Below are 13,568 nucleotides of genomic sequence, written 5' to 3'. Positions count from 1 at the left end.
CCCAGATCTCAATGGGCTCTGCTGCCTGCAGCTGCCTGCTCCCTCTCCGTGCTGGTTTTCCATGCAGCAGGATGGGAGCAGGGTTTCTCCTCTGGCACATGGCTTCAAGTTGCTCATATTAAGGAAAAATCCTCAAAAGAATCTGTGAAATGGTTGCTGTTAAGTTAAATGAAATTTTGCCAAGTCCTGGCTGGAGCATCCCATGCTTTGGCACAGTGCCAAAGAAATCCTCGAATCCCAGAACAGTTTGGGCTGGAAAGGACCCTAAAGCTCATTTTGTTCTCATCAAACCTGGATTTGAACACTTCAAGGGATGGAGAAGCCACAGCTTCTATGGGACTCATGTGCCAGGGCCTCACCACCCTCACAGGCAGGGATTTCTTCCCACTGTCCTGTCTAACCCTGCCTCTGTCGTGTCCCTTGTCCTGTCCCTCCAGCTCCTGCTGCTGGCCTGTCCTCTGGGCCATCCCCTCTTCCTCTTGCCCATCTCCTGCTGCTCGGATGTTGGGATGCAAATCCCTCAGGTCCCAGAAGTGCTCAGAAATGTGAGGGCTGAAGTAAAACCTTCAGAGAAACTAAAATGTATAAATCCATGCAGACATGAGGTAGAAATGTAAGTTTAGTTTTAAATAAGCAGAGAATATATTAAGTGCCTTGAGCAAATGAGAGACTGTATTAGTTAGTAAGACAAAGCCCTAAAGCCAAGTTTAAAGTGCAGCACCATCACCTTTTACTGTTTAACTAGTTAGCAGGTAAGTTTCTATAAGTTCTAGAAACAATGAAAATATAATGTGGCCTTGCTAGCATTCCTAGATGAACAGATGGAGTCATGCATGTAGAATTTGTGTGAGAAATTACCACCACTTTTGCAGTCAATGTTAGGTTTGGATAGGTCCAGCAAGACAGTGGTAGGGTCATGTTTGAATCTAAACATAGAATAAAAATGCACTGCTTTGAGAATGCTACAGATCTCTGAGAGATCTCACAGGAGGCTGCTGCTGCCACTTCTGTTGGGACCTGGGGACTCTGTGCTGGAAGGCTTTCTGCATAATGGCACAGACTGTGACAACTCTGCCTTCAGGAGGCTGATTAGCCATGCAATAAATGACTTTTACAGTTACCCAGCTTCTTTAGTCTTCACAGAAGACCCCCACAACCTCAGCACTCCCCCAGTTCCTTCAGCTCCTGGTTAATGTCCACAGCAGGTGGGAGCACGGGCAGGCTGGGTGTCCATGGAAGGTGTCCCTCACCCCAAAAACTTTGCAACCCCACTGGAGTTCGGGGCCTGAGGTGACAGATGGGGACCTGACCCAACAGGGTCAGCGTGTGGAGGGGTCTGCTCCAGCCCAGGGGAGCTGCTCAGAGGGGCCTTGCTCTCCATCTCCAGGATCATCATTCCCAGTCTGTCACCCCAACGTGGGGCTCCAATCACCCAGATGTCCTCTGAGACAGCAGCACAGCAGGCTGGGAGCAGCCCAGGAGATCCTGGGGTGTGTCGAGGACAATTTCCAGGTGTTGAATGAACCAGGCAGAGAACTGTTCTTGGTCCTGGAGCTCCCCAGTGCAGATGAGCTCATCAGAGAGGTGAAGAGTGGAGGCATTTGGGCTGCAGCATCGCTGTGCTCCACGTCCTGAGTCCTGGGAGCTCTTCCCAGCCCCGCAGGGAGTTCCTGAGGGGAACAAAAATGCCCCAAAATGCCTTAAACTTCATGGGGAAAGTGTTAAAAAAATAAAAAAAATCAAAGCTCTGTAAATATGGGTGTGACGAGTTGAAATAGAGAAAAAAATTCTCCTTTTTACACATATTGAATATATATATGGATAGAAATTTATTTCAAACTAAGAAGATGTATATAATACATAACACAAAGGACTTTATGATAGAAGAAGCTGAGACGCTGAGAAGCTACACAGAGATAATGGGATTGCATTCAAACAGATAACTAAATAAATGTAAAAAGTAGATTTTTATGTAAAAATAGAGACCATGGGTGCCCCTGATGCGTTTTCCTGGGGAAACCCCTTGTGTCCCTTCCGTGTCCCCTCTGTGCACCCCCGTGTCTCCCCTGTGTCCCCTCCGTGTCCCCTCTGTGTGCCCCCCTGTGTCCCTCTGTGTCCCCTTTGTGCCCCCGTGTCCCTCTGTGTCCCCCCTGTCTCCTCTGTGCCCCCCGTGTCCCTCTGTGTCCCCTCCGTGTCCCCACCCCCTGCGTGTCCCCTCTGTGTCCCCACCCCCTGCGTGTCGCCTCTGTGTCCCCGTGTCCCCCCACTTGTTCCCCGTGTCCCTCTGTATCCCCCCTGTCTCCTCTGTGCCCTCCGTGTCCTTCTGTGTCCTCTCTGTGTCCCCTCTGTCCCCATGTGTCCCCTCTGTCCCCCCGTGTCCCCTCTGTCCCCTCCCGGGGCTCTCCCGCCGGGTCCCCCAGAGCCCTGGGCCGTTCCCACGCTCGCGGCTGCCACCGAGCGGCCACAGCGCGGAACTGCAGCTCAGTGCCCCCGCCGGCGGTACCGGCAGCGCGGCCGGGCACCGGGAGAGGCCGGGCTGAGCACCGGGAGAGACCCGGCCGGGCACCGGGAGAGGCCGGGCTGAGCGCCGGGAACGGCCGGGCTGAGCACCGGGAGAGACCCGGCCGGGCACCGGGACCAGCCTGGCCGAGCCCCGGGAGCGGCCTGGCAGCGGCGGCAGCAGCGGGTACCGGCGGCGGTCCCGGCGCTGGTGGGACGAGCGGCCCTCGGCGCTGTCCCCGCAGGGCCGCAGCACACCCGGCACGGCCGGGGCTGGGGCAGGCGGACAGCCCGGGGCTGGGGCAGGCGGACAGCCCGGGGATGGAGCGGGCGGACAGCCCGGGGCTGGGGCAGGCGAACAGCCCGGGGATGGAGCGGGCGGACAGCCCGGAGCTGGAGCGGGCGGACAGCCCGGGGCTGGGGCAGGCGGACAGCCCGGGGCTGGAGCGGGCGGACAGCCCGGGGCTGGAGCGGGCGGACAGCCCGGGGCTGGGGCGGGCGAACAGCCCGGGGCTGGGGCAGGCGGACAGCCCGGGGCTGGAGCGGGCGGACAGCCCGGGGCTGGGGCAGGCGGACAGCCCGGGGCTGGAGCGGGCGGACAGCCCGGGGCTGGAGCGGGCGGACAGCCCGGGGATGGGGCGGGCGAACAGCCCGGGGATGGGGCAGGCGAACAGCCCGGGGATGGAGCGGGCGGACAGCCCGGGGATGGGACAGGCGGACACCCCGGGGCTGGGGCAGGCGGACAGCCCGGGGATGGAGCGGGCGGACAGCCCGGGGATGGAGCGGGCGGACAGCCCGGGGCTGGGGCAGGTGGACACCCCGGGGATGGGGCGGGCGGACACCCCGGGGATGCCGGTGGGCGCTTCCCCGTCTCTCCGGAGCTGCCTTGGGCTGTGGTGGAGGCTCCGTGCCCGGAGGCTCGGTCCGCCGCCGCTGTGCGACAGCCGCGTGTGCTCGGGGCACGGGGAGCGCTGGAGCTGCAGCGGGGAAAGAGCGCCCGGACTCGTTTAAGGAGCACCGAAACCGAGAGCTGCGGGCCGAGACCGGCCCCGGGGCGCTGCTGCCTTTTCTGTGGCCTTTTCCCTCCCCTTTCCCGCACCGCTGCATTTTCTCTTTTCTCTCCTGTACCTGCTTTTTCCATTTAGCCCTGACCAGCTCCTGGTCTCCATCTTGCAGGTCCCCCCTCGATCTGCCCGTGGCTATTTTCTCATTTGCCATGTTTTGCTGTCTAGATCTCAGATACCATTTTTGCATTTTTCCTTGTCTGTCCTGTAGCCCCTTGGTATTTCTGTTTTCTCTCTCTGTCTGGTATCTTGTCACTTTTGATCCAGGTCTTCCTTCTGGACCCTGGAGCATCTCTCTCACAAAGGTATTTCTTTCACCATCTTTCCTTATCCTCTCACTTTGAGTTGCTCCTCCTCTGCTCTGTCACCCGTAGCTGTTGACTGTGCAAAGAGAAGTCCGAACGTTTCTCTTGGACTTTCATGTGGAAAAACACTTGAAAATCAAGGGGAAAACTAGGAAATTAAGGGAGCAGAAAACTTAGAGACAAAGTGGAGAAATGTGGAAATGAAGGGGCAAAACTTGAAAGAGAAAAAAACTGAAATAAAAGGAACCTTGGAAAAAAAAGTAGAAAATCTTGGAAATAAAGTAGAGGTCTTGGAAATAAAAAAGGGAAAGCTAAGAAAGTGGAACACTAGAAAATAAGGGGCAAAGCTGGGAAGGAAGGTATAAAATTTGGAAATCAAGGGGGAAATGGGAATTAGAGGGGAAAAATGGAAAATGAAGGAGGAGAAAAACGGACTACAAACTTTACAGGGAAAGTAAAGTAGAAAACCTTGTAAACAAAGTGGAAAAACCTGGAAACAAAGAGCACTGCCAGGAAAGCCAGCTCCTCACGTGAAGGGGCTGCTGGAGGGCACAAGGACCCCCCGAGTTCCCAGCAGAAATAGGGACAGGAACGCTGAAGAAGGTTTTCCTCTCCTCAGGGCCAGTGATCTGTTTAAACTCAAGCCTTAACACTAAATAATCTCACTGTGGCTTCCTAGGGCACTTTGCATCAGGAGTTTATTAAAAATAAGACACGAAAGGGTCCCGTGTCCCCCATTTTGGCTCCAGGCCCCAGAGGCTTTCACCGTGCCACAGCTCCATTCCCACAGCCTTGGCCGTGCTGCTGTGCTGGGCTGCTGCTGCTCCGGGCTGCTGGTGGCCGCAGGGTGACAGGGTGGCAGAGGAGGGGTGGCCAGTGGCTTTGTGGGCTGGTGGCTCCAGCCCGTGGCCACTGCCCGGGACACAGGAGGGGAGCAGGGCGAGCGTGGTGGGGCCCGGCTGCTTCAGCTGCAGGATGATCCTCTGTGGCACCTGCAGAGGGGAAAAACAACCAGAAAATGAAAATGTGCCCCAAATCCGGAGCTTTTCAAACAGCTTGAGGTTGGTGTGGGTGCAGGAGGAGGGAGGGATTCCCTGGCCCCGCCACAGAGGGTACGAGGAAGGACAAGAAGGGTCAGATTTGAGGATCTTGGAGGGTTTTCCAAGCTTAAGGACTCCAGGACTTGATAAAGGTGGTGCGGAGCTGCCACTCTAAGGGTGTGAACCCCAGAAATGGGGGTGTGTGCCCCAAACCCACAAACAGGCTGTCTACAGAGGGACGAGAAAATTCAGCCAAATAAAGCTCAAGTAGTGGGATCTTTGTCCTCATTCCTCTTCCCAGATGGAAGAACTGGAGAAACAGGACTAAAATAACGGAGTTAAAAGGAATAAAAACCAAAAGGTGCAAAACTAAAAGAATTAGCAAAATTAAAACCCATAGGGATTTAAAGAAACGGAAACGGGGCTAAAAGAACTAAAAATCAAAACAAAACAAAACAAAAACTAAAAAAACCCCAAAAACAAAACAAACCTCCCCCCCAAAAAAAGCAAAAAAAACCCAAAACCAAAACAAAAAAAAAAACCCAAAAAACCACAACAAAACAAAACAAAACAAAAAACAAAAACAAAACAAAACAAAACAAACACCAAAAAAACCCCACCAAAAACCAACAAAAAACTAAACCCAGAACTTCAAACCCAAGGAGTACCAAAGCGTGTCCGGAGAGGATGGAAGATGAGAATTTCAAGATTTTACGCCTTTTTTCCAGGATGAAGTGTCCGCCCTCACCTGCTGCAGGAGCACGACGTGCGGCGCTGGCAGGGCCGCGGCCGCCGCCTGCCGCCCCCCGGGCTGAGGCGGCCCCGGGAAGGGCCCGAGGGGCTGCCCCAAGGGCTGCAGGAGCGGCTGCCGGCCCCGCACCTGCCGGGGATCCGCGGAGGGCTGGAAGGAGCCCGGGTCCCGCCTGGCCTCGGCCTCCAGCAGCTGCTCGGTGATGCCCGCGGCCCACAGGCACTGCTGCAGCAGGTCCCGGGCCGGGCTCCCCTCAGGCGCCGCCCCGGGGCCCGGGCAGGGCTCCCGCACCTGGGGAAGCGATGAGAAACACACCCAGGGATTGCAGGCGGAACAAATGAGTGCTAAATTGTAACTTTATATACATTTAATATTAATAGGTTAGCGTTAAATTGTAACTTTACATTTAATAGATATTAGCAAAATTAGTAAAACTAACTTCTGATAAAGGCACGGTGTTAGAAGAGCCCCCCCCCCGAAGAGCCCCTCCCCACCCCCTTTTTTTTCCCTTGATATCATGAGATATCATGAGATATATCATGAGATATATCATGAGAAACTAAGAAGCAGGATGTACCTTCTGTTAGGAGGGATGAATAGTGTCCTCGAAGATGCTAAAAACAGGTTTGGGATGAGTCCAGGAAAACAGAGATAAGTCCAGCTGTTCCTTTCTTTTTAAAGACTTTTGGCCTTATCTAATGGAACTTAACTATTTAGTTATATAACACTAGCTTGGCACACATGTATAACTTGCAAGGTCAAGCAAAGGACACACAAGGAAGAGGAGTAGCCTTCATCCCAGTGACCACAAAAAGAGTCGGATGACCCTCATAAAACTGGAGCATGTGCCATGAAGAAAGGGATGAAAACTTCAAGAATGAAAACTGGGAGGAAACAACTGAAGATGGGAGGAGATGGGGTGTTAATTATAAAACTAGAGATGGAATAGGCTTTAATTTGTACATGGGGTAGGGTCTTGAATCCTGCACATGTACCCTGGCTCGGCCTGCCTTTTGCTCATGCTTTATTGAATCAGACCCATTCACAGCCAAATTACTTTTATAAAGAACGGAATACATTTTTATTTGAATGTATCCTTTTATTTAATTATATTCATCTCAATTAAAAACCGCTGCTAAATTTCAACTTGGATGTTTCTGGGACCTTTTCATTTATAACAGAGGTGATGACAATGAAAGGCTCTCCGAGGAGGGATTTAGGAAAGGTTTACTCCAGCACCTTCAAAAAGAGGCACTGGCCCTGTGAGTGAGAGGCACTGTGATGCCTCTTCGGGGCTACATAAAAACAGAGGCCAGACAAAATTAAGGGAATAAAAAGTGGTTATATTTATTGAAGGGCCTTCAGGTACATTTCTGGAGAAAAGGAGGCTCAGAGGTGACCTTCTCACTCTCTGCAATCTCCTGAAAGCTTGCTGTGCTCAGGTGGGGTTGGGCTCTTTCCCCAGGCAGCACTGACAGAAGGAGAGGACACAGCCTCAAGCTGTGCCAAGGGAAATACAAGTTGGATATGAGGAAAAAGTTTTTCATGGAAAGAGTAATAAAGTACTGGAATGATCTGCCTGGGGAGGTGGTGGAGTTACCATTCCTGGATGTGTTTAAAAGCCTGGATGTGGCACTTGGTGCCGTGGTTTTGTTGAGGTGTTGGGGCTGGGTTGGACTCGATGATCTTGAAGGTCTCTTCCAACCTGGTGACTCTGTGATTCTGGGATTTTGGGCAAGTGAAGCCAACGGGGGCTGCACCCAAAATGGACAATGGTCACGGGTTTGCACACTTTGATCAGTTTGGTCCATTTGCAGATTGGGGCTTCATCTTCCCATTACAGCTCCAGGTAATGAAGTCATTGACCCCAAGTTTGCTGCCCCAACTCACTTTTGTTTCCATCTCTCGGGCCTGAGGCAGTGAGGTGTCCTTGATTGCCAGGCCTGGAGAGGAATTGTTGTGTCTGCCCAAAATGGGGAGGCAGCAGCAGCTCACACTGTGTGTGGAGTTTAGGGTTCTACACTAAAGAATTGCAGGGTTACAAATATATGAAAAATATAAAAGCTAAAATCCTAAGGCATCATCTGCATTCTCTGTGCTGAGAGAGCAGCATGGTCAGTCTGGACTTACAAACATTTATTTGGTGCAGAATTTAAAAAAATGGGGGAACAAAAAGAGGGTGCAGCAGTGAGGGGCAGCCCCAGAAAGCGCCAGGCTCTCCCAGCAGCTGAGCAGCAGCTCTGCCTGTTCAAGTTTTGGCTCAAAACACCCCAAAATCTCTGCTGGCTGTACTACATGAGCAGCATCAGGAGCTTAGACCTGAAAAAATCTTTACCTTTGGGGAGGTTTGATGTAAAAATCCAGTTTTTCTTTAAAGAAAATGTTTGTGTTACAGAAGTTGTGTGGGTTTGGGGAGGGGGCTGAGTTGTCACTCACCTTTCTGGATCCAGGCAAAAAATTGTTCAAGGCCTGAGGATAGCTGCAAAAAACAGAAAAAGGTTTAAAGAGGCAGTGCCAACACCTAATTAACAAATTAATGTTAATAAATGTTACAACTAGTGATCCAAGATCCATGTATGGTCCAAGAATTATGTTTTATGACCAATTTAAATGATCAAGTGGGTTCTCAGAGGCCAATTTTTGCCTCCTATATCACTCACACCCTTTATCTCCTTTCCCCCATAATGGTACAAATCAATAATTATCGATAGTTTAATGATCAGAACAAGAAATGAACCATTTGGCAAAATATTTTCTGGGCAGCAAATAGAGCCCTGAATGCCATAGCTCTGGGTAAAATATCTGAAAAATGGGGTTTATTCCCATTCCATCATTATTCTCTGTATTATTGGGGTGTTTCCAGACTTGGAGGACGTTTCCCACCCACTTCAGGACTTTTGGAGAACACCTGTGGTGGGTTTTGGCTCAGGGAGACCCAGCCCAGCACCAGAGAAGCCCTGGTGGAGATTGAGGGTGGTGGAATCCCCTTTCCCACCCCAAACGTGTGGGACTTACTAAAGCACAGCTGGGCACCTCTGTCAACTGCAAAGAACAGGGAGAGAATGTTATGTCAGCAGAGCAGGGGGCTGATGAGGATGAGGATGATGAGGATGAGGATGATGATGATGATGATGGTGACCAGACCAGCAGACACCTCAAGTGGAGGCTGCACCACTCCAGGGGGCATCAACCTGCAACCAGGAACCTGGAGGAGTTCTAGGATGGTTCCTCATCTGTCCACTGGATGGATTTCACTGTGAGTTCTCCCAGCAGGAGCTCACGTTTCACTCTGAAACCCAAACCAGCAGGTTTTTGGCTCATTTTCAGCTCCCCAGGGGGCACTGGTGCCTTGCTGGCTGTGCCTGCTCCTGGGGATCCTGAACAACAGGGGCACCTGAAGCCACATGCTGGAAAGCTTGGTAAGAACTCACCTTTAACATCATTAATTTATGCATTTTTATCCCTAAAATTCCACTGTGGCAAAACGGATTTGGAAGGATTTGAGGATTTTCTGATGATAACCTGGAATCAGCACCAGGCTCCTCCTAAACCCCTTTTGATGAGCAGATCTAGGAAATTGTGTTTTTGGGGTTTTCCCTCTTTTCCTCAGACCTGAGCTGGATTTGGAGATGCAGTGCTATGAAACTACTAACAAAAATTAAGGAAAACAGTAAAGAAAACATCCACTATGTCAGCAAATTCTAAAGATAAAAATACCTTGGGCTGTCATCCCCCAGAATGATTTTTATGGAGATTTCCCCCCTTGTCATTCCTCAGTGGGGGGGATATGTGCATTAAGATATTTTGCAGCTACTTGGAACCCTGTGATAGGGCTTGACTGAATTAAAGCCATGAGGGATGGCAGCCCCTGACCTCGGGGGTGCTCCATGGGGGCTCAGGAATCACACTGGGCAGCACAAGGGTGAAATACCCTTGAATTAGACCCCAAATATTCCATATTATTTTCCCTGATTCCAAAGGAGCACAGTTCTCACTAATTAAGGTGCACGAGCGGACACCAGGCCCTGAAAATAACCTTGAAAATCACCATTAATAACCCCCTGCAGGGACTGGAGTTCTCCCTGTGGATATAAATAGATATTCCTTAGATAAAAGTGCTTACTTTGGTCTGGGGGGTTCAGGGAATAAAGGATGCTGCAAGGGCGGCACCTGGCCATGGCTGAGGGCTGGAATTCCCTCACTGGCACGTGGCCATTCCCAAGGGCCACCTGGGATGTCACAGAGCTGCACTGGCAGGGCTGGGGGCCAAGTTCTGTTGTTGGCAACAGGACTGAGGGCAACATTCCCTCGTGGCCACCCCGTGGTGTCCAGGGCTGTGTTCTGTTGCCATGGGAGAGGAGCAGCAGTGGTGCCCTGTGCCCCCGCTGGGAGCAGGGGGATGCGAATGAAACGGCTTCAGAGCCCACCAGAATTTGAAGGATAAGAGATTTGATGTGTTTTCCCTGTTGTCAATGCAGAACAAAACCAAAACACAACAATAACACCCCACGGAGTGATGAAATGCTGCCTCAAATGGCCCCTTCTCACCCCCTTCTAACCCAAAGAATTTTTTGGATCATTTTCAGTCAAAACAGCAACTCCCAGAGCCACAGTGAGTGTCCCTCATCTTACAGCTTCCCTGCAGAGAGGCCAGCACCCTCCCTCCACCTCCAGCACTCAGAATTTAGTACCTTTTAATGAAATTTTCCCTAAAAACCACAATTTACAGGGTGACAAGAGTTTGGAGATTAAATTATTGGGAGAGTTAAAACTCTTCCTGAGGTGGGAAGTGGAGGAAAAATGTTTTTAACTTCATGGTGCAATGAAAAAATGGGCATTTTAATGATTTTGCTTCATAAGATCTCAATGAAATACCTTCTTTTACAAAAATGTGGATTGTCCTGGGCCTCTGCAGAGGACTTTATGTTTTTGAAACACTTTAATCCTCGTGTTGTTCTATGAGAAGTGTCATGAAGCTGAAAACCTGTGAGCTGAGAGTCACTTGGGGGTATAAAATAACTTGAAAAAAAATGAAATAAAAGTCAAATGAAGCCCTTCCAACTGACTTCCATGGCCAAACCACATTCATAAGGTGATTTCCACACTGGAGCCCTGTCCAAGAGGGATATTTTGGAATATTTGGTTTTGAGATGAGGAAACAGTGGGATTCAGCCAAGGGGTCACGTGAGAATGATGCCAAAATCCTGGATTTATTGCCACAGCTGGCCTTCAGTGGCACTTCTTAAATTAAAACCTGGTCACTGGAGCACTTGGGAAAGACATTGGGATCCACAGGGAAACATCCTTGGAGAAACCATCTTAATGCAGCTTGTTAAAATTACCACCCTTAAACCCATATCCATACATATAAAGCATGACAGTGCTGTTTAATTACTTAATTGCAATAAATATTCAGAAATTTTCAGCCTGCTCGGGTGTTTTGAACAAATCCTGTCCTGATTCTTGTCCCCAAGTTTATTTGCAGTCTTTCATGCCATGATTTGAAGGATTTGGGCCCATCTCAACACATCTGAGGTGACCCTGGTAGATTTGGGATATTTCAGAGTTCTGAACACAGGAAGGGAAAGGCAGGGAAAATAAAAAAAAAAAGGAGGGAGAAAAGGGAATGGGTGAAGCAAAAGGAAATAGGGGCAAGGAAGGGAGTGGGAAGGGAAGGATGGAAAAGGCAAGGGGAGAAAATGGAAGAGGAAGAAAAGCAAAGGGGGGGTCTGTACAGATGTTTAGATTTATGATATTTCTTTTTACTTGTTGTTTTCATTCTATTTTGCTGTTTAGGGAGTGATGTTGAAGAACTGAGGAGATATTTGTGCAGTTTTACCTTTTTCATGCAAAGGTTGTTGACAAATTAGAAAAAAAAAAGGAGAAAGAAAAATTAAAAAAAAAAAAAAGGAGAAAAAAACTCTTTTGCCTCCTTGTTTCACTCCAGCCTCTGCCCTGGAGCAGGGGAGATCTCCCCAGTCCCACCCTGCTTGTACACCCAGCTCCTGGACACGGGAACTCTCACCTTTCCCAGCCCCTGAGCATCTCCAGGGACAGAGATCTCCCTCCACAGCCTGGAGGGTTCCTGGGGTTGTCTGGGGCTGCTTCAGCTCTGAGCTTTTCCTCCCCAGCCCTTGGCCGTCACGTCTGCTCTCAGTCCCCTTGGGCAGGGAGTAGGTTTCACTCTGGGCTCTGTTAAAGCTCTTGGGATGCTGGGGGTGGAAATAGGATTTCTTTTTAGTGGAAGCCTATGGCTGTAAACTTTGGAGTGAAATAAAGGCAGAACCCACCCTTTGATTTAGAGCTCTGCCAGCCCCACTTCAGCTTTGCCCTCCTCTCTGTGGGCGCCTCAGGGGCCAGAAGTGGGATGGGCCCATGGGTAGGAGAAGAGGGGCTGAGGAATTAAAATGAACAATTAAATCCCCTTTTGCCCATGCCAGTCCCACTGCCACCTGCCCCTGGAGAGGTCACTGCCACGGTGTCCTTGCCCAGCTGATGCCCAACCTGGCACTGCAGGCCCTTCATCCTCTGCTTTCAGAGCTCACACCCAGCACAAGGTACTGGGACTGCTGAGACATCAACAAAACCAGCACAAATTCCCTGTTGCTGATTTCATTGACTCTGTTTGAAGCATTTTTTAGTCAAACACGCCTCAAATTTTACAGAATTGAGGCCACACTGAGGTGACGCCCACAGGGATGCATTTCCTTGTGAATCAGGTGTCACAGACTCCTCCAGAACAGCTCCCGCTCTGCTCCACAGAACTTATTTATGGTGTTGTCACATGAATGGACATGGAAGAGCAGCCACTGGCACTGAGAGGGACAGAGGAGCACGGTCTGGCTTGGGATCAGAGGCTGAGCTCACAGACAGCTCTGCTCTGTGCAAACAGCAGAGATCAAGCATGGCATGTCCCTGATCCAGGGCACGTGGATGGCTCTTGCCTTTTCAGCAGCAGAGGAAACAGATGGCTTCTAGAACCCAAAATATCTCCATTCACCATTATTTCATCACGAGTAGGTCCCAGTGTGCTATGGTGAGGTGAGAGTGCTCATCCTTCCTCCTCGGTGATGCTGTGGGTGTTGCCTTTTTTTAGCCTGGAAATGCAACTCGAGATAATTTTGGTAGGGAGGTAATATAAAAGTGGATCTTTATTTCAAGGCCTTCAGGGGCAGATATGGAAAGATGTCCACAAAAGCCCACCCCAGCAGGGCTGAGGACATTTTTAAAGGTTTTAGGAAATTAGTATAATTGATAAAAAGCACCAATTAGGAGGACAAGTGGTGATGCAATTCCCCCCCAGGTCAAGCTCTTTCTCTGAAGTCTCCCCCTCGGCACTGGCTGTACTTTGTCCATCAAATGTATCTCCAAGAGTTGTTCTCAACCTTGGTAGCCTGGAAGAACCAGGACAGCACAGGGGCCTTGTACCCCTGGGGCTTGGAGCCCTGGAATTTGTTTTGTCTTTCTGCCTAGGGAAAGGCCATGGAAAATTACTGGGAAAACCCCTAATACAATGGGTTACAGAGCTCCAAATAAGTGTGTGAAAATACAGAGAACACAGAAAAGAAAAAGAAGCAAAACCTCAAACGGCATCAGGGGTGTCCCATGTTACACTGGGAAGAACAGCAGCTCCATCAGTCCAGCTCTGTGGCTCCAACAGCTTCCTGGGCAAGCTGATGTATTCCTACCCCAGCTGGGACCCTGGAGATGCAGAGCTGCAGGTTTTAATGTTCTGCAGCACAGCTGTGCCATGCTTTTGTATTCTCCAATTCAGTATTTCTGCTAAAACCACGTGCTGCTTCCCCTCCTCCTCTATCTCCAGCTGGAGGCACAAAAGGCAAAGATGATGGGTTGAGAAAAGAACAATTTACTGGAAACAGCAATGAGATCAGAAAACCAACAGCAACAG

At 50.3% G+C, this 13,568-nt stretch overlaps 1 protein-coding gene across 1 annotated transcript; it reads right to left on the bottom strand.

Annotated features, from left to right (window-relative positions):
- Positions 1-4,039: 4,039 nt before the first annotated feature.
- Positions 4,040-6,680, bottom strand: LOC134561048 (uncharacterized). The gene is made up of 3 exons (XM_063417637.1): positions 6,655-6,680; positions 5,657-6,014; positions 4,040-4,860 (listed from the first exon to the last, which is right to left on the bottom strand). Exons 1-3 carry the CDS (start codon positions 6,678-6,680, stop codon positions 4,570-4,572), a joined length of 675 nt encoding a protein of 224 aa, XP_063273707.1. The 3' UTR covers positions 4,040-4,569.
- Positions 6,681-13,568: the final 6,888 nt, after the last annotated feature.

The sequence above is a fragment of the Prinia subflava genome, chromosome 22 (genome assembly GCF_021018805.1).
Source record: "Prinia subflava isolate CZ2003 ecotype Zambia chromosome 22, Cam_Psub_1.2, whole genome shotgun sequence".
Lineage (NCBI taxonomy): Eukaryota > Metazoa > Chordata > Aves > Passeriformes > Cisticolidae > Prinia > Prinia subflava.
Note: the sequence above shows the minus strand (reverse complement) of the source record. Positions and strands in the feature narration are given on the sequence as shown.